At 46.7% G+C, this 24,227-nt stretch overlaps 1 protein-coding gene across 5 annotated transcripts in view; it reads left to right on the top strand.

Moving 5' to 3' along the window:
* The window catches only part of LOC109880466 (EMI domain-containing protein 1), a 74,072-nt gene that overhangs the window by 10,098 nt on the left and 39,747 nt on the right, over positions 1–24,227 (top strand). For all 5 annotated transcript variants that reach the window (XR_004205304.1, XM_031804194.1, XM_020472694.2 and 2 more), the window contains exons 2-3: positions 3,269–3,382; positions 3,530–3,633. Coding sequence is in view for 4 of the 5 variants with exons in the window: in XM_031804194.1 (XP_031660054.1) it covers positions 3,269–3,382; positions 3,530–3,633 (218 nt within the window). In the remaining variant the exon portion in view is untranslated. The remainder of the gene's footprint in view (positions 1–3,268; positions 3,383–3,529; positions 3,634–24,227) is intronic.

Here is a 24,227-nt window from a genome sequence, read left to right as displayed (position 1 = left end):
TGTGCTGACGTTGCTTCCAGAGGCAGTTTGGAACTCGGTAGTGAGTGTTGCAACCGAGGACATACGATTTTTATGAGCTACGTGCTTCAGCACTCGGCGGTCCATGTGGCCTATCACTTCTCAGCTGAGCTGTTGTTTCTCCTAGACCTTTCCGTTTTACAATAACAGCCCCTACAGTTAACCGGGGCAGCTCTAGCAGGTCAGACATTCGACAAACTGACTTGTTGGAAAGGTGGCATCCTATGACGGTGGCACATTAAAAGTCACTGAGCTCTTCAGTAAGGCCACTCTACTGCCAATGTTTGTCTATGGAGATTGCATGGCTGTGTGCTCGATTCCATATACCTGTCAGCAACGGGTGTGTCTGAAATTGCCGTATCCATTCATTTGAAAGGGTGTCCACATACTTTTGTATATACAGTGGCTTCTCCACATTTTGTTACATTACAGCCTTATTCTAAAATGTATTAAATTGTTTCCCCCCCTCATAAATCTACACATAATACCCCATAATGACAATACAAAAACAGATTTTTACAAATTTTTGCTAATTTGTAATAAACCCCCCCCCCAGAGTTCAAATCTTGGCTGGGCCTGGATTTGGACATTCAGAGACTTGTCCCGAAACCACCGCTGCATTGTCTTGGCTGTGTGCTTCGGGTCGTTGTCCTGTTCGAAGGTGAACCTTCGCCCCAGTCTGAGTTCCTGAGCACTCTGGAGCATGTTTTCATAAACAATCTCTCTGTACTTTTCTCTGTTCATCTTTGTCTCGATCCTAACTAGTCTCCCAGTCCGTGCTGCTGAAAAACATCCCACAACATGATGCTGCCACCACCATGCTTCACTGTAGGGATGGTGCCAGGTTTCCTCTAGACGTGACGCTTAGCATTCAGGCCAAAGAGTTCAATCTTGGTTTCATCAGATCAGAGAATCTTGTTTCGCATGGTCTGAGAGTCTTTAGGTGCTCCAAGAGGGCTGTTATGTGCCTTTTACTGAGGAGTGGCTTCTGTCTGGTCACGCTACCATAATGGCCTGATTGGTGGAGTGCTGCAGAGATGGTTTTCCTTCTGGAATGTTCTCCCATCTCCACAGAGGAACTCTAGAGCTCTGTCAGAGTGACCATCAGGTTCTTGGTAACCTCTCTGACCAAGGCCATTCTCCCCCGATTGCTCAGTTTGGCTGGGTGGCCATCTCTAGGAAGAGTCTTGGTGGTTCCAAACTTCTTCCATTTAAGAATGATGGAGGGCACTCTGTTTTTGGACTTTCAATGCTGCAGAACATTCTTGGTATCCTTCCCAAGATCTGTGCCTCGACACAATCCTGTCTCGGAGCTCTCCGGACAATTCCTTTGACCTCATGGCTTGTTTTTTTGCTCTGACATGCTGTCAACTGTGGGACCTTTTTATAGACAGTTGTGTGCTTTTCCAAATCATGTCCAATCAATTGAATTTACCACAGAATCCTTTATAATCAATTGAATTTACCACAGAAACATCTCAAGGATGATCAATGGAAACAGGATGCATCTGAGCTCAATTTCGAGTCTCATAGCAAAGGGTCTGAATACTTATGTAAATATGCTATTTATGTTTTTTATTTTTTTTTATACATTTGCTAACATTTCTAAAAAAACTGTTTTCCCTTTCTCATTATGGGGTATTGGGTGTGCATTGTTCAGGATTTGTATTTATTTAATCCATTTTAGAATAAGGCTGTAACAACACAAAATGTGTAAAAAGTCAAGGGGTGTTAATACTTTCTGAAGACACCGTATAGTGTATATAGTAGTTACACACAGTCAATGGTTTAAACATCCTGCTACATATGCAAACATCATGATACGAGTATTATTATAATCAAATCATAGTATTACTATGAAGTACACAGAGAGTCCTCTGCTGTTCTGTGTTCTATATACTAAACAGATGGCGATATGGTAATTGTTTTCCATGTTCTGCCCTCTACTCAGCACAAGCCATATGAAGGTGATCATGGTATTTGTGCAATTTGTTGTTAACAAAAGACTGCTAACACATGTTGGCTCTAATAGCCTCCGTGTAGATTTCTCTCTGTGTCGCTCCATGTTTCCTTGATTTATGGTTGTCGACTTGAGGGATGAGAAGTAAATCGAAAGAGATATCAATAGGACTTTGTCTCGTCTGGGTTTTGCAGGGTTTGTATCATAAACTCCTCTAGGTTCTCCTCAGTTTGCTCCCAGTCTGGTTTATAAAACACTTAGAAAACATTTTTTTATGTGTGTTCTTGTCCCTCATCCGGTCTGTGTTGCCGGTGGCTTTTAATTCCTGCTCGATGTCGGACATGTTTAATGAATACCATCGAGAGGTTTCCCCCCCTTATTTCTAAGAGCATTGTTTCCCTTGTTAGCATTTTCTTCCGACCAATAACGCAGTGATTGAAACCATCCCATGGCTCCTCTCCTAAATCAGACTCAGATGTCTTTGGCAGCATGTGGTCCAAAATAAATCTAAAAACCAAGACCTTCATTAGTTGTGAGAGCTTTATGTAGTGACAGTATGTATACAGAGCCTTTATAGAGGCTACATAACAACTGAGCGGTAAATGTAAAGCTTTGGTGCTTAACTTCTTAAAAGACACACTTTGACCAGAGAGGGCTTCTGTGTCTCATATTGACCTGTGAGGGAGTGGGCCTATGACTTACTATTAACCTGTGTTTGAAACTCACTCTAATGTGTAGAGCCCCCCCCCCCCACACTCTTGGTTCCCCCTCAGTGGCTCTGCCTCTCGAGACCCAGGGGGGGGGGATGCCAGCGGATAAGGGAAGACTGCAATGTCAACACAGCCTACAACAAGAGTGTGCAAAGCTGTCATCAAGGCCAAGGACGGCTACTTTGAAGAATCTCAAATATAAACACATTTTTATTTGTTTACAACTTTTTTGGTTACTACATGATTCCATATGTGTTATTTCATAGTGTTCATGTCTTCACTATTATTCTACAATGTAGAAAATAGTAAAAACATTTTAAAAACCCTTGAATGAGTAGGTTTGTCCAAACTCTTGACTGGTACTGTATGTTTGTGTGAGAGAGATAAATATACTGTGTGGGTGTTAAATCAGATAATGATATGACCACCTGTTGCTTGTAGTTTTGTAGAACAGGTGTGGAGGAGAACTGAAGCCAATAGTATGTTTACCTCCCCTTTTGTCTTGTTGACTTTGAGTGAGCATGCTAAACCTGCTCTGTGTGTCTCCTCCCTCTCTCTCCTTCTCGCCACTCTCTCTCAGGAACTGGTGTCCCCATACGGTCACTAAGACAGTGACGTGCCAGGTGCAGAATGGGACAACCATGCAGCGTGTCTACCAGACATGTCGCTGGCCACAGGGATGCACAGGGGGCAGGTGAGTCTCTCTAACCCAAAACACAGCATGTCAAAACCTCATGAACACACCCTACATCTACAGCTTGATGAATGAGCCACACGATCAGAGGAACTGGTTCCTCCTTACACTGTTTGTGACATTGTCCTATGCGTGTGTGTTCCTCAGCTACCGGACAGTGGTCAGACCCTCCTATAAGGTGGTGTACCGTGCCGTCACCTCTCTGGAGTGGAAGTGCTGTCCAGGCTACAGCGGCACCGCATGTGAAGAAGGTAAGAGGGCAACAGAGGGATTTATGCACTTACAGACTTCTCAGATCTTCTCCAGATCTTCTCCCTGTCTCTGTACTTCTCTCATTTCTGGTCCCTGTAGTCTCTCTCTCTCTCTCTCTCTCTCTCTCTCTCTCTCTCTCTCTCTCTCTCTCTCTCTCTGTCTGTCTGTCTGTCTGTCTCTCTCTCTGTCTCTCTGTCTCTCTGTCTCTCTGTCTCTCTGTCTCTCTGTCTCTCTGTGTCTGTCTGTCTCTCTGTGTCTGTCTGTCTCTCTGTGTCTGTCTCTCTGTGTGTGTGTGCTCCTCTGCTTGACTGGCAGTGGTCGCTCACAACTGAAAAGCAGAACCATGAGGACATAAGGTTTTGGTGAGAAGAGAGAGAGACCCCAGGATATGAGAGTGATTAAAGGCTGAGGTAGTTAATCATGTGGATGTGTAGTCCTGGAGCCTGGTTCTGACGCAGCCCCTCAGCCGTGGGTTGGAGGGGGAAACCGTGACGACCAGACAGCTGCCAGGATGCCTTGGCTCTCCCCTCCACTTCTTCCATCTCTCCACACTCTCACTTCTCTTTTCACTCTCACTCTGGTTTGATCTCTCTCTTTTTTTCTCATCCCTTTCTCCAAGTTATCTTTTCTGACTTATCTGAAGTTCAATAATGTATCTAGGTCTTTGTTCTATTCCCCATTTCCATCAGCACACCTCTCGGTCTCTATCTTTCTCTGTGTTATCCAGAATTCCCAGTTCCCCACTGTGTTAGTCTCCCAGGAGTTCCTCCGAACTAATATATGAGTAATATGACTAAAGTGTTTGGTACTTTCCACTAGGATACCCCTCTGTTTGCCTGCATCATAACAAAACATTCTCACTCTCCAATAGTCTTGCAAAAACCTCACATCAGGATCTCAGGGCAGAGCCAACAGCCTCCATTTTATTAATCTTCTAGGTTTTTATGTGTCCAACTTCACAGTCATTGAAGCACGTAAGGTCAATTATTTTTTGTGGTTTAGAGTTATATAGTCCAGCTGCAAGTATGTTGTCATCCTCTACCATGCTAACTCTCTGTTATTGCTCTTCTGATCATTTCAACTCCAGTAGCTCCCCCCGTCCATGCCACCACGCCCCCACACACACCTCTCCTCACCCCTCTCACCCAGAACAGAACAGAGCCTAATGATTTCCCTTGGTGCTGGCTGGCCCCCTGTCTCAGCCTTGTCTGGGGTACAGGGTGGAGTGACTGTTTGTCCCAGGACTCGGGGCTCTTAGTGTTCTAGGTGGAACTGTAAATCGTTGAGCTTTGTGACACAGATTACAATAACCCTTTACTATGGTAAAACATTGAGTTCTCAGTGGTGTTGACATGGGACGGCTGTTTCCCTCTCCAACCAGCTCACTCCTCCCAGGTGAGCTAACAGTTTCTCTGGGGCCTCCCAGGGGCCCGCTGCCTGCTGCTGGGTGCTCTAATGGGGCCTCTTTTGGGAGAAATTACTCCACTTTTCCCACCAGCACACGCTTTACACAAGGTGTGTACACAAGGTGTACACATGTAACACATACTTGGATACAGGGTACAAGACACTCATAAACACCCATACGTGCATGGATGGAAACAGGCTACCGAGATACACACACACACTGGCAACATAATTATCCAATTACTGTATGTGCTGTGGGAGATTCCCTCTGGTTGTCATGGAGGGCTGTAGTGGGGGTTTGACTGGAGGGCGTGGGGGGGATTAGGCACTTATCAGAGTGCCCTTCCTGGTGGCTCAGATCACAGGCAGCGCTGAGTGGAAGTGACAGCTACTATTAGGAGAGAGCTGCGCTGAAGCACCGTGGATAGCATCCAGGACCGCCTCCGGCGCTCTGCAGAAGAGGCCCCTGACAGCACACAATCTGATACCCCTCCTCTCAGCCCCCTCATCCCCTTTCTTAGGGAGCAAAAACCAGCGACATGGGGATGACTGGAGATAGGATTGCACAAATTGTTGACATAGCGTTGTCAAGGAAGGTTAGAGCGCCACTCACAGGTCCATTGAATGTGAGGTCAAGTACAAGCTGTGTGCTTGTCCCTCTGCTGCCTGTTTGCTGTCTGCCTCTCACAGACTGTGGGAAATGTGCATGATCCTCTCATTTACTTTACCTCCCCTACCTCTACCTCCTCTGTACTGCACCATTACCCTAACCATTACCCTATCTGAGGGCTGGTCAGCATTACTGCATCCGTCATCACAGCAAACAGGCAGACTGGAAGGATGAGAGTAGAGGTGAGATTGAATGATGGCAAACCTCCTCACTCAGGAAAAGGCAGAGCGGTGAGGGCACTGGCTGTAATCTTAGTGCTCAGTATTGTTGTTTTCATTCACTCACTTTTCTGAGTTCAGCCTATGTCCCATTACATATGTGTACTCTCTGACCCGGTTGTGGCATTTGGAGTTTGGTCCCCCCTTGCTGCTCCCCTGCCTGCTGACTAGGGGTTCTGACTGTCTGGTCTGTCTGACCTAGAGATAACACATCTCTGTTTTAGTTTAGAGTCCCCTGAATGTGTTTTTCCCCAGTCCCAATGACCCTGGGAGCAGAGTGCACCAACCCAGGATGAGTGAGCGCATGCTATTGGACGGGTTCAGGTCACTCTGGCACCTGAGAGACTCTCTCATCCAATCAGAGGTTCCCATGAGATCTGTGGCCTGTTGGCTCCACCAGATCCAGCCCAAGGGCTCCAAAAACAAAACATTACATCACACACAGGGGGGTAACAGAAAAACAGTCAGAGAATCAATGTGGAGTAAGATAACACTGTATTAAACCACCCCTCATATTGCTCTCTGTCTCTCAGGCCCCCACCCCAATCTCAAGCCGTGGCTCAAATTCCAGACCAGTGGTGTGATTACTAGGTCCTAATTGTTTTCTATGAGGTTGGGGAGATATTGTGTTACTGCTGGACCTGGAACACAATAAGCATGATGGAGGCACTTTCATAAGCTTTCAGATGACAGGGATATCCCTTCACCCTTCCAAATAACACTATCAAAAGTAAACCCCATTTAGATAGCAATTTTATTATAACAGAATTTCAAATGTATTCCATACAGGCTTGACTATGACATCCAATCTAGCTGTCAAACACATCAGTGTGCCTACAGTATCAAACACTGCATCAAATGGAGATCCCAGTCTCTCTGACATATAAACTGTGATAGTATTCATGTCTCCCTCAGGTCAGGTGTGTTAGTTGGTGTACTGTCCTTGTCCTCTGCTGTGACTGAGTTATGTGAGGATGACACTGGGAGACTCCAGTTGATATCATGGACTGTACTTGATATATAGAGATAGGCACTTGAAAGCAACTCACCACCATGGCAGAGTATCTCAGGAGGGGGCTGCAGGCAGGCAGCACAGTGAGACATTAGGGAGGAGGTTTTGCTGAATTAGCGAGGTTGTCGATGCTCTGCGGGAGAGTCACCATCAATGTCTCTCATCCAAGCTGAGGCTGCGGTTTCTGGGCCGCAATTACGCCGTGGCCGGGAGGTAGAGGCGCGGCGTCTGCAATAAGCCGCGGAACTGTAATCTGTGTTTTCACAGCTCTGCGTGGCTTATCAGAGGCCTACACGCTAAGCCCCTTGCTTTTAACATCACTGGGCTGCAGCTTGCCATTAGCAAGGGGAGTGTGGGAGTATGTGGGTGCTGGTGGATTTATGTGTGTGGGTGGGTGGGAGTATGTGGGTGCTGGTGGATTTGTATAGTGAAGGATACAGTTGTTAAGCATGATTAGCTGTTTTAATGGCTGCGGTTTCTAGTAGCTGTAAATCGAAAGACCCAGTGTAAGGTCCCGGGTTTGGGGCCTGCACGACGCCAGTTCCCCTCTTTGAGTGCCGATCTCCACTCCCACTCCTCTTGGACCACACGAAGGAGCGCTGTCAAAAACTAAATATGCTGACCCAACATGAAGCCACCATTTTCCAGAGCTGTCCCTGAAGTGGTCCTTCTCCCTCCTCTCATCCACACACCCCGGGTCCCCCAATCCCTGTGTTTACAGTATAAACAGGTTGTAAAACCACTGGAACACTCACACGTACAGTGGGGTCTGAAATGATTGAGACCCTTGAAAAAGATGAACAAAAATGACTGTATAAAATAAATCATTCAAATACTGAGCTACGTACTGTATGCTGTATGCTCAAAAAAATTGGGAAATTATATTCTTTTCTACAAATACAGTTACTTAAGTAATACTTTTTTTTTCAAAATGGTAGGGGACCAAATTATTAGCACCCCTAAAGATTATTTTAAATAAAGTAGTCAAAAGTTTAGTATTTGGTCCCATATTCCTAGCATGCAATGACTACATCAAGCTTTTGATGCATGTGTGCAGTTAGTTTTGGTTGTGTTTCAGATGATGTTCTGCCCAATAAAAACGAATGGTAAATAATGTATTGTGTCATTTAAGAGTAACTTGTACAATTTTCTAAACACTTCTACATTCACGTGGATGCTACCATGATTGCAGATCATCCTGAATGAGTGTTAATAATAATGAGTGAGAAAGTTACAGAGGGTCAAAGATCATACCCCCAAGACCTGCTCATCTCCCCTGTTATTGGTAATGGTGAAGAGATTAGCATGTTTTGACTACTTTATTTATAAGAAACTTTAGGGGTGTCAATAAATTTGACTCCTATCTTTTCGAGAAAAACTATTTAGTTGTTCAACTAAATCTCTTTCTCTGAACAGTTGATTAGTATTTTTTTTTAAACACATTTTTTGGGAGAATACAATATAGCTCAGTATTTGAATTATTATTGCTCATCTTTATCAACGTTATGAGTGTTAATAATAATGAGTGAGAAAGTTACAGAGGGTCAAAGATCATACCCCCAAGACCCACTGTACATACACACACATACATACGCACGCTTACTGATTTATTTATAAGGAAATATAGACACACACGTCACATTTCACACACGTTCAGATACACTCACAACACAGGTTGGTGGCACCTTAATTTGGGAGGATGGGTTTGTGGTAATGGCTGGAGTGGAATGGTATCAAATACATCAATGTCACGCCTTGGTCTTAGTATTTTGTGTTTTCTTTAATTATTTGTTCAGGCCAGGGTGTGACAGGGGTTATTGTGTTGTCGTATTGTTTTTTTTGTAGGCATTGGGATTGTGGTTGATTAGGGGTGTGTCGAGTGTAGGCTTGGCTGCCTGAGGCGGTTCTCAATCAGCAGTCAGGTGCTTCTCGTTGCCTCTGATTGGGAACCGTATTTAGGTAGCCTGAGTTCGCTTTGTATTTCGTGGGTGATTGTTCCTGTCTCTGTGTTGTGTCACCAGATAGGCTGTATTAGGTTTCACGTTCCGTTTGTTGTTTTTGTATTTATAAGTTATTTCATGTATCGCCGTTTTCTTCATTAAAGATCATGAGTAACCACCACGCTGCATTTCGGTCCGCCTCTCTTTCAACAAACGAAGAACGCCGTTACAGAATCACCCACCACATACAGACCGAGCGGCATGGTTACAGGCAGCGACCGCAGGAAAAGCGAAAGGAGGACGTTATGGACAGCAATGGCATGGAATATACGACGTGGGAAGAAATCGACAGGTGGGTGGCCGACCCAGAGAGAGTGCAGGAGCCCGCATGGGATTCGCTGGAACAGTGCGAAGAAGGCTATAGGCGAATGGAGTTGGAGAAACAGACACGGCGGCGCAGAGCGAAACCCGAGAGTCACCCCAAAACATTTATTGGGGGGGGGCTCAGAGGGAGAGTGGCTGAGTCAGGAGATGGACCTGAGCCAACTCTCCTTGTTTATCGTGAGGAGCCAAGGAGGAGACCAGAACAAGAGCCGGTGTTAGAGGTGAGCGAAGCAGAGACTGTGAAGGAGTTAATGGGGAAAGTGGAGTGGTGAGTAATGAGGGAGTTGCTAGCTTGGTGCTATAGATATCATATTCGTCCGACGGATCGTGTCGGGGATTTGATGGCACCTGAGTTAGCGCTCCATACTCGTCCTGAGGTGCGTGTTAGTCGGCTGGTGAAGTTGGTGCCAGCCTCACGCACCAGGCCTCCTGTGCACATCCCTAGCCTTGCACATCCTGTGCCACCTCCACACACCAGTCCTCCGGTAGCAGCTCCCCGCACCAGGCTTCCTGTGCGTGTCCTCGCTCCAGTATCACCAGTGCCCGCACCACGCATCAGGCCTACAGTGCGCCTCGCCTCTCCTGCTCTGTCGGAGTCTCCCGCCTGTTCAGCACAGCCAAAGCCTTCCTTCCCTCCTGCGCTGTCGGAGTCTCCCGCCTGTTCAGCGCAGCCAGCGTTTTCCTCCTCTCCTGCGCTGTCGGAGTCTCCCGCCTGTTCAGCGCTATCAGAGCCTTCCTTCTCTACAGCGCTGCCGGAGCCTCCTGCCTGTTTGAAGCAGCCTGAGCTGCCAGTCTGCAGGGTGCTGTCAGCCTGCATGGAGCAGTTAGAGCTGTCAGTCTGCATGAAGCAGCCGGAGCTGCCAGTCTGCAAGGAGCTGCCAGTCTGCAGGGAGCTGCCAGTCTGCATGAAGCAGCCAGAGCTGTCAGTCTGCAAAGAGCTGCCAGTCTGCAAGGAGCTGCCAGTCTGCAGGGTGCTGTCAGCCTGCATGGAGCAGTCAGAGCTGTCAGTCTGCATGAAGCAGCCAGAGCTGCCAGTCTGCAAGGAGCTGCCAGTCTGCAAGGAGCTGCCAGTCTGCAAGGAGCTGTCAGTCTGCAAGGAGCTGTCAGCCTGCATGGAGCAGTCAGAGCTGTCAGTCTGCAAGGAGCTGCCAGTCTGCAAGGAGCTGTCAGCCTGCATGGAGCAGTCAGAGATGTCAGTCTGCATGAAGCAGCCAGAGCTCTCAGTCTGCAAGGAGCTGTCAGTCTGCAAGGAGCTGCCAGTCTGCAAGGAGCTGCCAGTCTGCAGGGAGTTGTCAGTCTTCAAGGAGCTGCCAGTCTGCAAGGAGCTGCCAGTCTGCAAGGAGCTGCCAGTCTGCAAGGAGCTGCCAGCCTGCAAGGAGCTGCCAGTCTGCAAGGAGCTGTCAGCCTGCATGGAGCAGTCAGAGCTGTCAGTCTGCAAGGAGCAGCCAGTCTGCAGGGAGCTGTCAGTCTGCAAGGAGCGGTCAGTCTGCAAGGAGCTGTCAGTCTGCAAGGAGCTGTCAGCCTGCATGGAGCAGTCAGAGCTGTCAGTCTGCAAGGAGCTGCCAGTCTGCAAGGAGCTGTCAGCCTGCATGGAGCAGTCAGAGCTGTCAGTCTGCAAGGAGCTGCCAGTCTGCAAGTAGCTGTCAGCCTGCATGGAGCAGTCAGAGCTGTCAGTCTGCATAGAGCAGCTAGATCCGCCAGTCAACCAGAATCTTCCAGATCTGCTAGTCAACCAGAATCTTCCAGATCTGCTAGTCAACCTGAATCTTCCAGATCCGCCAGCCAGCCAGGATCTACCAGAGCCTACTACCTACCTGAGCTTCATCTCAGTACTGGGCTTCCTCTCAGTACTGGGCTTCCCCTCAGTTCCGGGCTTCCCCTCAGTTCCGGGCTTCCCCTCAGTTCCGGGCTGCCCCTCAGTTCCGGGCTGCCCCTCAGTTCCGGGCTGCCCCTCAGTTCCGGGCTGCCCCTCAGTCCCGAGCTGCCCCTCAGTCCCGAGCTGCCCCTCAGTCCCGAGCTGCCCCTCAGTCCCGAGCTGCCCCTCAGTCCCGAGCTGTTCCTCAGTCCCGAGATGCCCCTCAGTCACGAGCTGCTCCTCAGTTCTGTGGGGTTCTGGGTGAGGACTATTAGGCCATGGTCGGCGGCGAGGGTGGATTATCCCAGGACGCGAAGGGGAGGAACTATGACATTTATGGAGTGGGGTCCACGTCCCGAGCCGGAGCCGCCACCATGGACAGACGCCCACCCGGACCCTCCCTATGGTTTTGAGGTGCGTCCGGGAGTCCGCACCTTGGGGGGGGGGGGTTCTGTCACGCCTTGGTCTTAGTATTTTGTGTTTTCTTTCATTATTTGTTCAGGCCAGGGTGTGACAGGGGTTATTGTGTTGTCGTATTGTTTTTTTTTGTAGGCATTGGGATTGTGGTTGATTAGGGGTGTGTCGAGTGTAGGCTTGGCTGCCTGAGGCGGTTCTCAATCAGCAGTCAGGTGCTTCTCGTTGCCTCTGATTGGGAACCGTATTTAGGTAGCCTGAGTTCGCTTTGTATTTCGTGGGTGATTGTTCCTGTCTCTGTGTTGTGTCACCAGATAGGCTGTATTAGGTTTCACGTTCCGTTTGTTGTTTTTGTATTTATAAGTTATTTCATGTATCGCCGTTTTCTTCATTAAAGATCATGAGTAACCACCACGCTGCATTTCGGTCCGCCTCTCTTTCAACAAACGAAGAACGCCGTTACAATCAAACACATGGTTTGATACCATTCCATTCGCTCCGTTCCAGACATTATTATGAGTCGTCCTCCCCTCAGCAGCCTCCACTGACTTAAAATCACCCACAAAACATGATTTACACAGACACACATACCCACAATGGCATCCTATGCATACACACAGACAGGCATGCCCCCAGCAGAATGCAGACAGACAGATTCATGGGCGTGTAAATGGCGAGCGACAGCAGCACAAGTGCCAAGCCCAAATTGGAAACAGCTGAGGCGAGGGGAGCTGAGGGCCCCAGATGAGATTAGAGGTGGGAGCGTCTAGCTCCTCGCTTCTCCACTCAGTGGGGAATAGTCACAACAGCCATTCATTATAAAATGACACCAATCATTTTACCAATGTGACCAGCCATCAATTAACTAAAGCAAACAGGGAAAAGGAAGCATTTTTCGCCCTCTGTTTGCCCCTCTGTCGTGCTCCTCCTGTTGATGTTTGTGTGCTCGTTTGTTAGGGTGGAAATGGTAAAGAGTTGTTTTAGACTATTTCAAAGTATATTTTCGAGGAAACCAACAATTGCCACAGGTCAGATGAGGGTTGAGATTCCTTGTGCTGCATGCAGGTCAGTTTATTTATGGTTTCCCTGGCCTCTGTTCCCTAGGGAGGTGTAAATTATTGAAAATCATGCTTCTTCTTCTTCTGGGGAAATGGACCCAGCAGGCAAACTAGAACTTGTAAGGCTGCAGGGATGAAATTAGTGAAGCTGTGCGCACGCGCACACACACACACACACACACACACACACACAGTCCTGCCCCGTGGCAGACACTATGAGCTCCTCTGTCCCCAATAAATCAGAGGCATTTCCTCTCACCCTGCAGTTTAACAGGGCCTGTGTGGGCTGTATGAGTGACCCGTAAACCCACAGGCACTCTGTGGCTCTTTTCAGGGCCCTGCATAGCAAAGGACTATCAATGGGAAGAGGCAGAGAAATGCAGAGGGAGATAGGAGGGGGAAGAAAGGGGGAAGAGGAAGGGAAACTAGGGTCTTGACATCTAAAAAATAACCCTCCACTATCCTATTGGGGGGGGGGGGGGGGTCAGTTCCGCTACTGGCATCACCCTTCATCTCCCTGTGTTAGCCTCAGTTCTCAGGAGTAGCTAGCGGTGTTGAGGTCAGTCATGGTGTGGTGTGGTGCTGCAGCCCTCAACTGTCTCTGCTCTACATCCTAAGTGATGTCATCAGAGGTTTCACTAGGCCTGTCTGCTGTCCCTCAACCCCTCAGAGTGTAAACCAATTGCCATCCCTCAACCCACCAAGGCACCATTCAGAGGTAGTGAGTGACATGCAGTAGTTAGAACACATAGCTGTCCTGTAGCCATGATGTATATGTCTCTGTGTTTTGACGTCATTGAGTCTGAGACAATGGCAGCATTGATGGGATGGCCTGAGCTCCCAGGGGGCTGGTGGTAATGTACTGTACAGCCCTGATGAGTTCACCTGGCCTAGCGCTGCCTGGCTCCCAATGGGACTGCCCTCCCTCCATCTGTGGATCTCTTTCACAGAGAGACCTCCACTCATTCCCTATACCACCTCTCCTCTTCTCTTCTCTTTTAATCTCTCTTCCACCTCTCTCCTCGCCTTACCGTGTCAGTCTCTCCACTCTCTTCTCCTCTCCTGTTTTCTCACATCATCATTCCTCTTCTTTCCTATCCTTTAGTCTGCTGTGTCTCTCCTTCCCTTTTCTCTCTCCATGTGCAGTGTGTCAGTACTGGCTGCCTCTCAATCCTCCACACTGCCAGCTCTCTCTTTCTCTCTTACTTATCTCTTTATTATTTTATTCAAGCCCTGGGCAGCCGCAGATATGAATCAAAATGAAATCTCTTCTCTTCTCCTCTTTTCTCCCTCCCTCCTGCAGTTGTGTCCAGATGCTGCAAGGCAGAATGTTTAGTGTGAAACCAGCATGTAAACAATGCTAGCAGTTGCTATGTTGGTGCTGTGTATCATTCTGTTAATATGCAGTATCTGTTTGAGGTTTTGTGTACTCCCAGAAGTCTTAATTGTCTTGTTGCACATTTGTCATCTATAAGAGTGCAAAAACATATTACAACACCACATGAGAAAGACTCAAAGTGTTTTGGTCCAATGGGCTGGGATTGAGGAAGGAGCTATCTAACCCAGGCCACACCTCCCCCCACCACCACACTCCCTTATCCCAAACCACAGACAGACCGACAACAACAACAGAGCATTGGACTGCGGTGGACGGACAGGTGGTGATGACATCATTTATGACCCCTCATTTCAGGGACCTCCCAAAATCACTCTTCTTGCTCTTCTGGGTGGATGAGGGGACTCAGGTTGCAGTCACATTGGTGTCCCCACTCCTCTCCCCTCAGTGGCTGCTGCTGACGTGGTGGAGGGAGGTAGTGCTGAGTCAGAAAGAGAAGCGGTCTGGTGATAGTTAGTTCTGGGTTGAGAAGGGGCAGAAGAAGGAGAAGTTTTTTGGGGGATGAGCTGAACTTACACACAGGCTAATTGGAGACATGACTGGCTCTGTGAGCAGCAATCAGAGAAAACAGAGGACACTGCTTCCCTCTGGGCTCTGTGGAACCAAATGCCTTGACTGGGGGAAAATTACTTCCCTTCATAGGGTGGGACAGGGAATAATGGAAGGTATAGGAGCGTGTCTCTAAAGATCAGATGACTGATATATGAGACCAAATGAAAGTGATTGGCTGGCAGACAGGCTATGCATTTACAGTAGGGTGTGGCGGAGAAAGATGAAGTGTGAAGATCTCTGATAAGACCCATGAGTGACCCATCCCTCATCATCTGTGTCTTGTGTGTGTGTATATGTGCGTGTCTGGGAAGTGACAGTCCTCAGTGACCGTCCTCCTCAGCACAGCCTCCTCAGCACAGCCCTGTATCTGGCACCGAGTGTACGTTCACACATGCGCCAGACAGATGAGGAGCGTTTCCCTCTGCAGTATGCTGTTTACCTACTAATAGAGCATGGAAGACATGCATCATTTAGGAGAGAGCTCATATCTCCTCCTCTGTCCCGACTCCTCCACTGTCACGCCTCAGAGACCTCTGGACTCCATCATACTGCCATCCCACACACACACACACACACACACACACACACACACACACACACACACACACACACACACACACACACACACACACACACACACCTCCTCTCTGCTCTCTCCTCCTCTCCTCCATGCACAGAATGAAGGACAGACTTGGGAGGACCATCCTCCTCAGTGAATTTTTCATTTTTTTTAAATAGTGAAACTTATAGTTACTATTATTAAATATATTTCCATGACACAAAAATAATTGATTAAAACACACTGGTTTAGCAATGAAAGTCTACAGTAGCCACAACAGCACTTTGAGCTCTTGCAGCATGAACTGACATGTTGTCCACCCAATCAAAGGATCAGAGAATGAATCTAGTACTGAAAACATAACATAATTAGCTAGCAATGCAGTGCATAAAATGTGGTGAGTAATTGACTCAAAGAGAGACGAAGACATTTATTTTTATAGTATTCTTTTCACTTTCACTTAGCTAGTGAATGCTGCTAGCTAGTTTAGCCTACTCAAACACCTGGATCAAACAGAGAGGGATGGTAAGTGAGCTAGCAGGCTATGGCTATCCAACACTGGTACTTTTCCAAGTCAAGGTAAGCTTTTGGTTTTATTAATTTATTGCCACCGGGTCCACCGGTGTAACTGCTAAACTGCTTGCTAACTGTACATTGTACTGCATGATTGTAGCGTATTTACTAACGTGTGAGTTCTAGTAGCCATGTTGACTGACATTAGCTAATATGGTGACAACAATGTAGGCTGTGTGTAGCGGTTATGATATGAAGGTTTGACTTGGAAAGTTTTTTTTGTCTGGTCACATATGTTGTGCACTGAAGCCAACAAGCAAAGGGAAAAGGCGAGAGGAGGAGCGCACGTAGATGCAAGAAGGAATTCATGAGCAAAGTGATCATGCTGTTTGTATGTGGCTGCTATGAAAGAGAACTGTATTTGCTTGTGGTCAGGGGTGTATTCATTCTACCGATTCTGTTGAAAAACGTTTCTTAAATGGAATGAAACAGGGATAAACATACTTGAATTTGTCTAATAGAAACTCTTGTTTGCAGCTGTGGGACTATTGATTACATTCAAGATCAGCTAGATCACATGTCAAACTCTTTCCAAAGAGGACAGAGTGTCTGTGGGTTTTTGCTCCACTCTTGTACTTCATTGATGAATTAAGATCACTAATTCGTAAGGAGCTCCATGCACCTGGTTGTCTAGGTCTTAATTGAAAGGAAAAACCAAAAACCCGCTGACACTCTGCCCTCCATGGAATGAGTTTGATACCCCTGAGCTAGATGCAGACAAGAGTGTGCAAGGTGGTATTGAATGTGCCACTGTCTGTCTGTCACCTTGATTACTCAAAATGTTTCTCTCGACCTGTGCGCATTCATAGGCTAGTTTGTAGCAACCTCATGATGGGTATAGGGAAAATGAGGGTATCATGTAGTAGCCTAAACCTATCAATGTTACATTGAGCTGGGCGAATGGAATATGAGTGACAGTCATTCAATATGCTATAACAGAAATAAGGCCATGCTCATTAAACGTCACCTACTGCCACTGGTCTAAACATACTGTAGTCTTAGTGCTACTGGATGGGAGCACAGCAGAGCCTCCAGTCACAGCCCTGTCTGTTGCTGTCGTTGGAGCGAGGCAGGGAGAAGAGTGGCTCTTCAGTACTGGCTGTATTATTTCTGTTGGCTCACCTCCATGTTGTCTGTCTGAAGGTTTCACCTGACAGGGACTGTCTGGGTCTGAGAGACAGTGCTAAGATTCCTTAACATGACCAGCATGCTGTCTGTTGCCTTATTCTGCAGATGGATACCTGACCTAAAAGAGGAGCTGTGAGGTTCTGCGTGGTTCTGACTCTGAGTATCAAATCTCTCTGTCGCTGTCTCCTCAAATAATGTTTTTCCTTTCTGGACATAAACCCGTCATAACATCCTATTTACAAAAGAACAGAAGCATTATTCCAAGCTAATGCGTCTTTTATTGAAACTTGAAACATCCACTGCTTTGTAAACCTAGCTGCTAGTGTAAACAGAGACTCATTAAAACTGTGTTACCGACGCTGAAACCAGATGGGTTCTGAACCAGAGACTGTTGAGAAGTGCTAAAAGTCCTAGCACAGTTTAGATCCTCCCCGTCTCTCTCTCCTCCTCTCTTTCTCCATCTCAGTAATCTATTCACCCCATTGAAGATGGAGGGAGGGAGGGAGGGAGGGAGGGAGGGAGGGAGAGAGGGAGAGAGGGAGAGAGAGGGAGAGAGAGGGAGAGAGAGGGAGAGAGAGAGAGAGAGAGAGAGAGAGAGAGAGAGAGAGAGAGAGAGAGAGAGAGAGAGAGAGAGAGAGAGAGAGAGAGAGAGAGAGAGAGAGAGAGAGAGAGAGAGAGAGAGAGAGAGAGAGAGAGAGAGAGAGAGAGAGAGAGAGAGAGAGAGAGAGAGAGAGAGAGAGAGAGAGAGAGAGAGAGAGAGGTGAAAGACATGAGCAGCCGAATGAGTTGAAATTTGCCCCTGCTCCAAAGGGACACGTTTCTCTGAGTGCTGCCAGGAAGAGATAGAGCAGAGAGAAGAAAGAGGATGGAGGTAGGGATGTCCTCTCCTCCCCTTTTCATTGTTAGTCCTGACACTTGGCAGCGACGGCTGAGGGGTTTGGATGCCACAGTGTTTGTTCAGCCAGCGGTGAGAAAAATAAGGTCCTCGTAATAAAGAGAAGAGGAGAAAGAGGGCGTTTATTCTCTGTTTGAAAGGATTGTTGAAGGTTGGTAAGGTCATAACCTGAAAGGAGCAAGTACTGACTGGACAGATTGATCAGCTGACCTAACTGATGGTGATTCAGTTGAAGTATTGGATTAGAGGGTTGAGGTCTATAGTACATCACAGCTTCTTGCAGGAGTCTGCAGCCGTTCCCTGCTCTACACATGGGTGATTGATAGGAGGGGTATAAGGCCAGAGTAAGGAGTGGTACAGGGTAGGGCCAGTGTTATAAAATAATACCATTCATTATTTCTTAATGGCTTTACCCATGCTATCCCTGGAAACCTCTCAACACATTCTCATGTTCAGTCAAACATACTGAAACCCCTTAAGGGTGTATGTTCTAAGTATGTCAGACCTCTCGGGACAATGTCCCCCTGTGCATTGGTCAAAGCTGAAGAAAGGAAGCGTGTCTCTAGTGTTTCATATATTGTATGATTTCCTCTCATAATAGATGGAGATGAATATCTAAGATAGTCCAGTTGTTTCAGCCCTGTAGTACACTCAGTTCCCTTCTCCTTTTCGCTCTCATTTCCCCTCCACTCTCCCTCATTCACTGGCGGGCCGGGAATGCTGCGGTTACCATGGACACCTGCCAGAGGTGCAGAGATTCCTGAGGCGTTTATGAGCGACGGTCCAGTCTGGCCTGGTTCTGACAGACTGCTACTCTTCCTCTCTCCCTCTCTCTTTCTCTTTTTGTTAGTAGCAATGATGGAGCCCTCACACACTCTCAGATCGACTTAGGGGATGGAGAGGACATGCTGTGAGATGCTGGTTAGGATCACTCATCTTTCTCAAGGAGCTTTTTTTGCAAACTGAAATTCCTTTCTCATGGCTGCACCTGACAGAGCAGAAATCTGACCCGCTCGTAACAGTACAGCCAGGTTCAACAGCTCTGCACAGTGTTCCATAGTGTTCCATAGAGCTGCACAGTGTTCCATAGTGTTCCATAGAGCTGCACAGTGTTCCATAGTGTTCCATAGTGTTCCATGGAGCTGCACAGTGTTCCATAGTGTTCCATGGAGCTGCACAGTGTTCCATAGTGTTCCATAGAACTACACAGTGTTCCATAGTGTTCCATAGAGCTGCACAGTGGTCCATAGTGTTCCATAGAGCTACACAGTGTTCCATAGAGCTACACAGTGTCCCACAGTGTTCCATAGAGCTGCACAGTGTTCCATAGAGCTGCACAGTGTTCCATAGTGTTCCATGGAGCTGCACAGTGTTCCATAGTGTTCCATAGAGCTGCACAGTGTTCCATAGTGTTCCATAGATCTGCACAGTGTTCCATAGTGTTCCATAGAGCTGCACAGTGTTCCATAGTGTTCCATAGAACTACACAGTGTTCCATAGTGTTCCATAGAGCTGCACAGTGTTCCATAGAGCTGCACAGTGTTCCATAGTGTTCCATAGAACTACACAGTGTTCCATAGAGCTGCACAGTGTTCCATAGTGTTCCATAGAACTACACAGTGTTCCATAGTGTTCCATAGAACTACACAGTGTTCCATAGTGTTCCATAGAACTACACAGTGTTCCATAGAGCAGTGTTCCATAGAGTTCCATAGGGTTCCTTTGAGCTGCACAGTGTTCCATAGAGCTACACAGTAGAAGGGTCTTACAATGGGAAAGAGCATGTCAGTGCCAGGCAGCTAGCTGCCCTCCTCTGTGAATGTGTCTGAAGGACAGACAAAGGGCAGAGATGCATCATCACCCTATAAAAGACTAACATCAACACCCATCGTCTGCACTGTGCATGCAGTAGTTTGTGTGTGTGTGTGTGTGTGTGTGTGTGTGTGTGTGTCAATGTGGTGTGTGTGTGTGCTCTCCAGACTACTGTCTTTTAAACTTTTAAACTGGGAAATCGTTCCACCAAGCCTGACTGATAGGGTTTTATATGAGTCAGTCATGGCAGAGATAGGGATTATCAATGAACCCTGTCGCTATGAAAGCAGCCAAGGAGTCACACGTCTCAATTATGATAACTCGCCCCCTCGCTCCTCTTTCCACCCTCATCCACCCGCAGAAATATGGTAAAAGGTTTTAGTGCTGAAATTGCACTGTTACTTTCATTTTCCACTTGCTTCAGCATCTCATCTCACCACCAAGTGATGTCATTTATAATTATAAAGATTTCATAAAGATTATAAGTGAAATACTTTTTACGACAGCTTTATGTAAAGACCATTTTTATGTAGACGGGAGTGTAATGATTTTAACATGATTGTCCTAAATTGTTACTTGTGATTTTTTACAGCTTTCATGAGTAGTTTAACAGGCTGCTGATAAAACAGAAATGGTCTGCTAAGTCAAGGACCTTGTTCCTATTAAACTCTACCAATTGTTCCTATTAAACTCTACCAATTATATTATACTCCCTCAAAAATGACCTAGAGACTTCAGTTAAATTATCACCTTCATAAAGTCCTAAAAAGGGTTGAAGACCCTTTCAGATACAATGGCGCCGGAGGAGATGGCTGCTGTTTCACGGCCTCCTAAACAATTATGCTATTGTGTGTGTTTTTTCGCGTTATTTATAACTGATTTTGTACATAATGTTTCTGCCACTGAAAAGAGCTTCTGGATATCAGGACAGAGATTACTCACATCGTACTGGACAAAGATTTTTTCTTTACCGAGTCGGACACAAAGGATTTACTTCAGACACCCAACAAGGCCCAAATCCCAGTCATTTGCATGAGAAAAAGACAGAGATATCTGTGACACAGGTCGGGGTGCCTTGTAAGGATCTGACAGCAAGTGGGTAATCTGTCTCTACCATCAGTCCTATTCGCCAACTTGCAATCACTGGAAAACAAACTGGATGATCTACGGTCGAGCCTATTCTACCAACGGGATATATAAAAACGGTATTATCTTATGTCTCACCAAGTCGTGTCTGAACAACGACATGGATAACATACAGATAGCGGGTTTTACGCTGCATCAGCAAGATAGAACAGCTGCCTCCGGTAAGACAAGGGGTGACGGCCTGTGTATATTTGTAAACAACAGCTGGTGCATGAAATGTAATATTAATTCTCAAGGTTTTGCTCGCCTGAGGTAGAGTATCTCATGATAAGCTGTAGAACACACTATTTACCAAGAGGCGGTGCTCCTAGTGGCCGGGGACTTTAATGCAGGGAAATCTAAATACGTTTTACCTCATTTCTACCAGCATGTTAAATGTGCAACCAGAGGGAAAAAAAACTCTACACCACCTTTACTCCACACACAGAGACACATAAAAATCTCTTCCTCGCCCTCCATTTGGTAAATCTGACCATAATTCTATCCTACTGATTCCTGCTTACAAGAAATAACTAAAACAGGAAGCACCAGTGACTCGGTCAGTAAAGAAGTGGTCAGATGACGCAGACGCTAAGCTACAGGACTGTTTTGCTACCACAGACTCTTCCGATAGGATTGAGGAGTACATTGCATCAGTCACTGGCTTCATCAATAAGTGCATTGATGACGTCGTCCCCACAGTGACCGTACGTGCATACCCCAACCAGAAGGCATGGATTACAGGCAACATCCGCACTGAGCTAAAGGGTAGAGCTGCCGCTTTCAAGGAGCGGGACTCTAACCCAAATGCTTAGAAAATTCTGCTAAGCCCTCCAACAAACCATCAAACAGGCAAAGCGTCAATACAGGATTAAATTAGAATCTTACTACACCGGCTCCAACGCTCGTCGGATGTGGCAGGGCTTGCAAACTATTACAGACTACAAAGGGAAGCATAGCCGCGAGCTGCCCAGTGACCAGAGCCTACCAGACAAGCTAAATTACTTCTATGCTTGCTTCGAGGCTAGCAACACTGAAGCATGCATGAGAGCATCGGATGTTCCGGATGACTGTGTGATCATTCACAAGCCCGCAGGGCCAGACGGATTACCAGGACCTGTACTCTGAGCATGCGCTGACCAACTGGCAAGTGTCTTCACTGACATTTTCAACCTCTCCCTGACCGAGACTGTAATACCAACATGTTTCAAGCAGACCACCATAGTCCCCGTGCCCAAGAACACTAACGTAAACTGCCTAAATGACTACCAACCAGTAGCACTCACGTCTGTAGCCATGAAGTGCTTTGAAGGGCTGGTCTTGGCTCACATCAACACCGTTATCCCAGAAACCCTAGACCCACTCCAATTTGCATACCACTCCAACAGATCCACAGATGATGCAATCTCTATTGCACTCCACACTGTCCTTTCCTACCTGGACAAAAGGAACACCTACGTGAGAATGCTATTCATTGATTACAGCTCAGTGTTCAACACCACGGTGCCCTCAAAGCTCATCACTAAGCTAAGGACCATGGGATTAAACACCTTCCTCTGCAACTGGATCCTGGACTTCCTGACGGGCTGCGGGCTGCAGGCTCCAGGTGGTAAGGGTAGGTAACAACACATCTGCCACGCTGATCCTCAACACGGGGGCCCCTCAGGGGTGCATGCTCAGTCCCCTCCTGTACTCCCTGTTCACCCATGACTGCATGTCCAGGCACGACTCCAACACCACTATTAAGTTTGCAGACGACACAACAGTGACAATCCTGATCACCGACAACAGTGAGACAGCCTATAGGTAGGAGGTCAGAGACCTGGCGCCAGGATAACAACCTCTTCCTCAATGTGATCAAGACAAAGGAGATGATTGTGGACTACAGGAAAAGGAGGACCGAGCACGCCCACATTCTCATTTTACCTATCTATTTTTGACTTAACTCTAATTTTTCTTAAAACTGCATTGTTGGTTAAGGGCTTGTAAGTAAGCAGTTCACTGTAAGGTCAACACCTGTTGTATGTGGCACATTTGATTTGACGGAGAGGGAGAAAGAGACAAAGAATGAGTGTGAAAGAGAAATGGAGAAAGAGGATAAGTGTTTGGGAGATATAGGGCAGATGAATATAGAGGGCGAGTAAGGGAGAGCGAGGATGAAGATATAGGGTGAGAAAGGGAGAGGATGAGGGCTAGAGGTCTTCATGAGTCCAACAGATCTGAAATTTCGAGATCCAACACGAGAGTGGGTTCAGATCCTAAATTCTGACTTTTGTCTCGGATCTGGGTCTGATATAATTGCCACGAGTCTCAGGTATGTACAATTAAAATATATTTACAGATTTGCACCGATTGGACCCGACCTCTGTTAATTTAATGTGTGTGAGTCGATGAGAACTGCGTGAGCTTGTTATCTGTCAGCCAGTTGCAACTCAATAAAACTTGTAGCTTATGTCCAACTGAAACTGGTTCTGGCTACTTATGACATATGCACCTGGTGCTGAGGAGAGAGAGAGCGAGTGGAAGGAGCCTTGGCCTAGGCTACTGTTGATTGCGAAAATTGAGGCCTTTTTCATTGAAGTAAAATTCAAGTTAGAGGAGAAAGAGTATAGTGAAAAGAATCTGACAAGGGGACTGTCCTCTGGGACAACTTTTAATATTGTACTGGACAAAGATAGAAGAACGTTGGCACGGCCATATGGACTGTGTGTGCAACTCGCTAATCAGGTTTGATGCAATTTTCTAACTTTTATGTATTTAGTTTCGTATTTATTATAATTTGTTTTATCGTTATTATTATTATTATTATTGTAGACCTATTTAAGAATCTCTTTATATATGCACAAAGTGTTTTGTTTCATTTTGTTGATACATTTTCGTTGGTTAAATTAAGTTTGAACTGTCTTTTTAATTTTGTGCTATATTTAGTTGAAGATTAAAAATAGGCCTCTTGTGTCTATGGGTATGTGGAAGTCTATTGGTATCTGCTAGCATGCTAGTAGATACCCATGGACTTCATGGCATTGCGCTAACGCTAGTTAGCATTGGCATGCAAAACTATCTCTCACTTCCTTCACACTGGACACAGAAACATACAAATGGTATCCACGAGTTCATCTGGCTCAATGGTTTCCATTGATCATCATTGAGAAGTTTCTACAACTTCATTAGAGTCCACTTGTCATAAATTCAATTGATTGGACATGATTTGGAAAGGCACATAACTGTCTATAAAAAGGTCCCACAGTTGGCAGTGCATGTATTAGCAAAAACCAAGCCTTGAGGTCGAAGGAATTGTCCGTAGAGCTCCGAGACAGGATTGTGTCGAGGCACAAATATGGGGAAGGATACCAAAACATTTCTGCAGCATTGAAAGTCCAAGAACACAGTGCCCTCCATCATTCTTAAATAGAAGAAGTTTGTAACCACTGAGACTCTTCCTAGAGCTGGCTGCCTGGCCAAACTGAGCAATTGGGGAAGAAGGGCCTTGGTCAGGGAGGAGACCAAGAACCCAGTGGTTACTCTGACAGAGCTCTAGAGTTCCTCTGTGGAGGAATGGGAGAACCATCACTGCAGCACTCTACTAATCGGGCCT

The sequence above is a fragment of the Oncorhynchus kisutch genome, linkage group LG3 (assembly GCF_002021735.2).
Source record: "Oncorhynchus kisutch isolate 150728-3 linkage group LG3, Okis_V2, whole genome shotgun sequence".
In the NCBI taxonomy this organism is placed as follows: Eukaryota; Metazoa; Chordata; class Actinopteri; order Salmoniformes; family Salmonidae; genus Oncorhynchus; species Oncorhynchus kisutch.
Note: the sequence above shows the minus strand (reverse complement) of the source record. Positions and strands in the feature narration are given on the sequence as shown.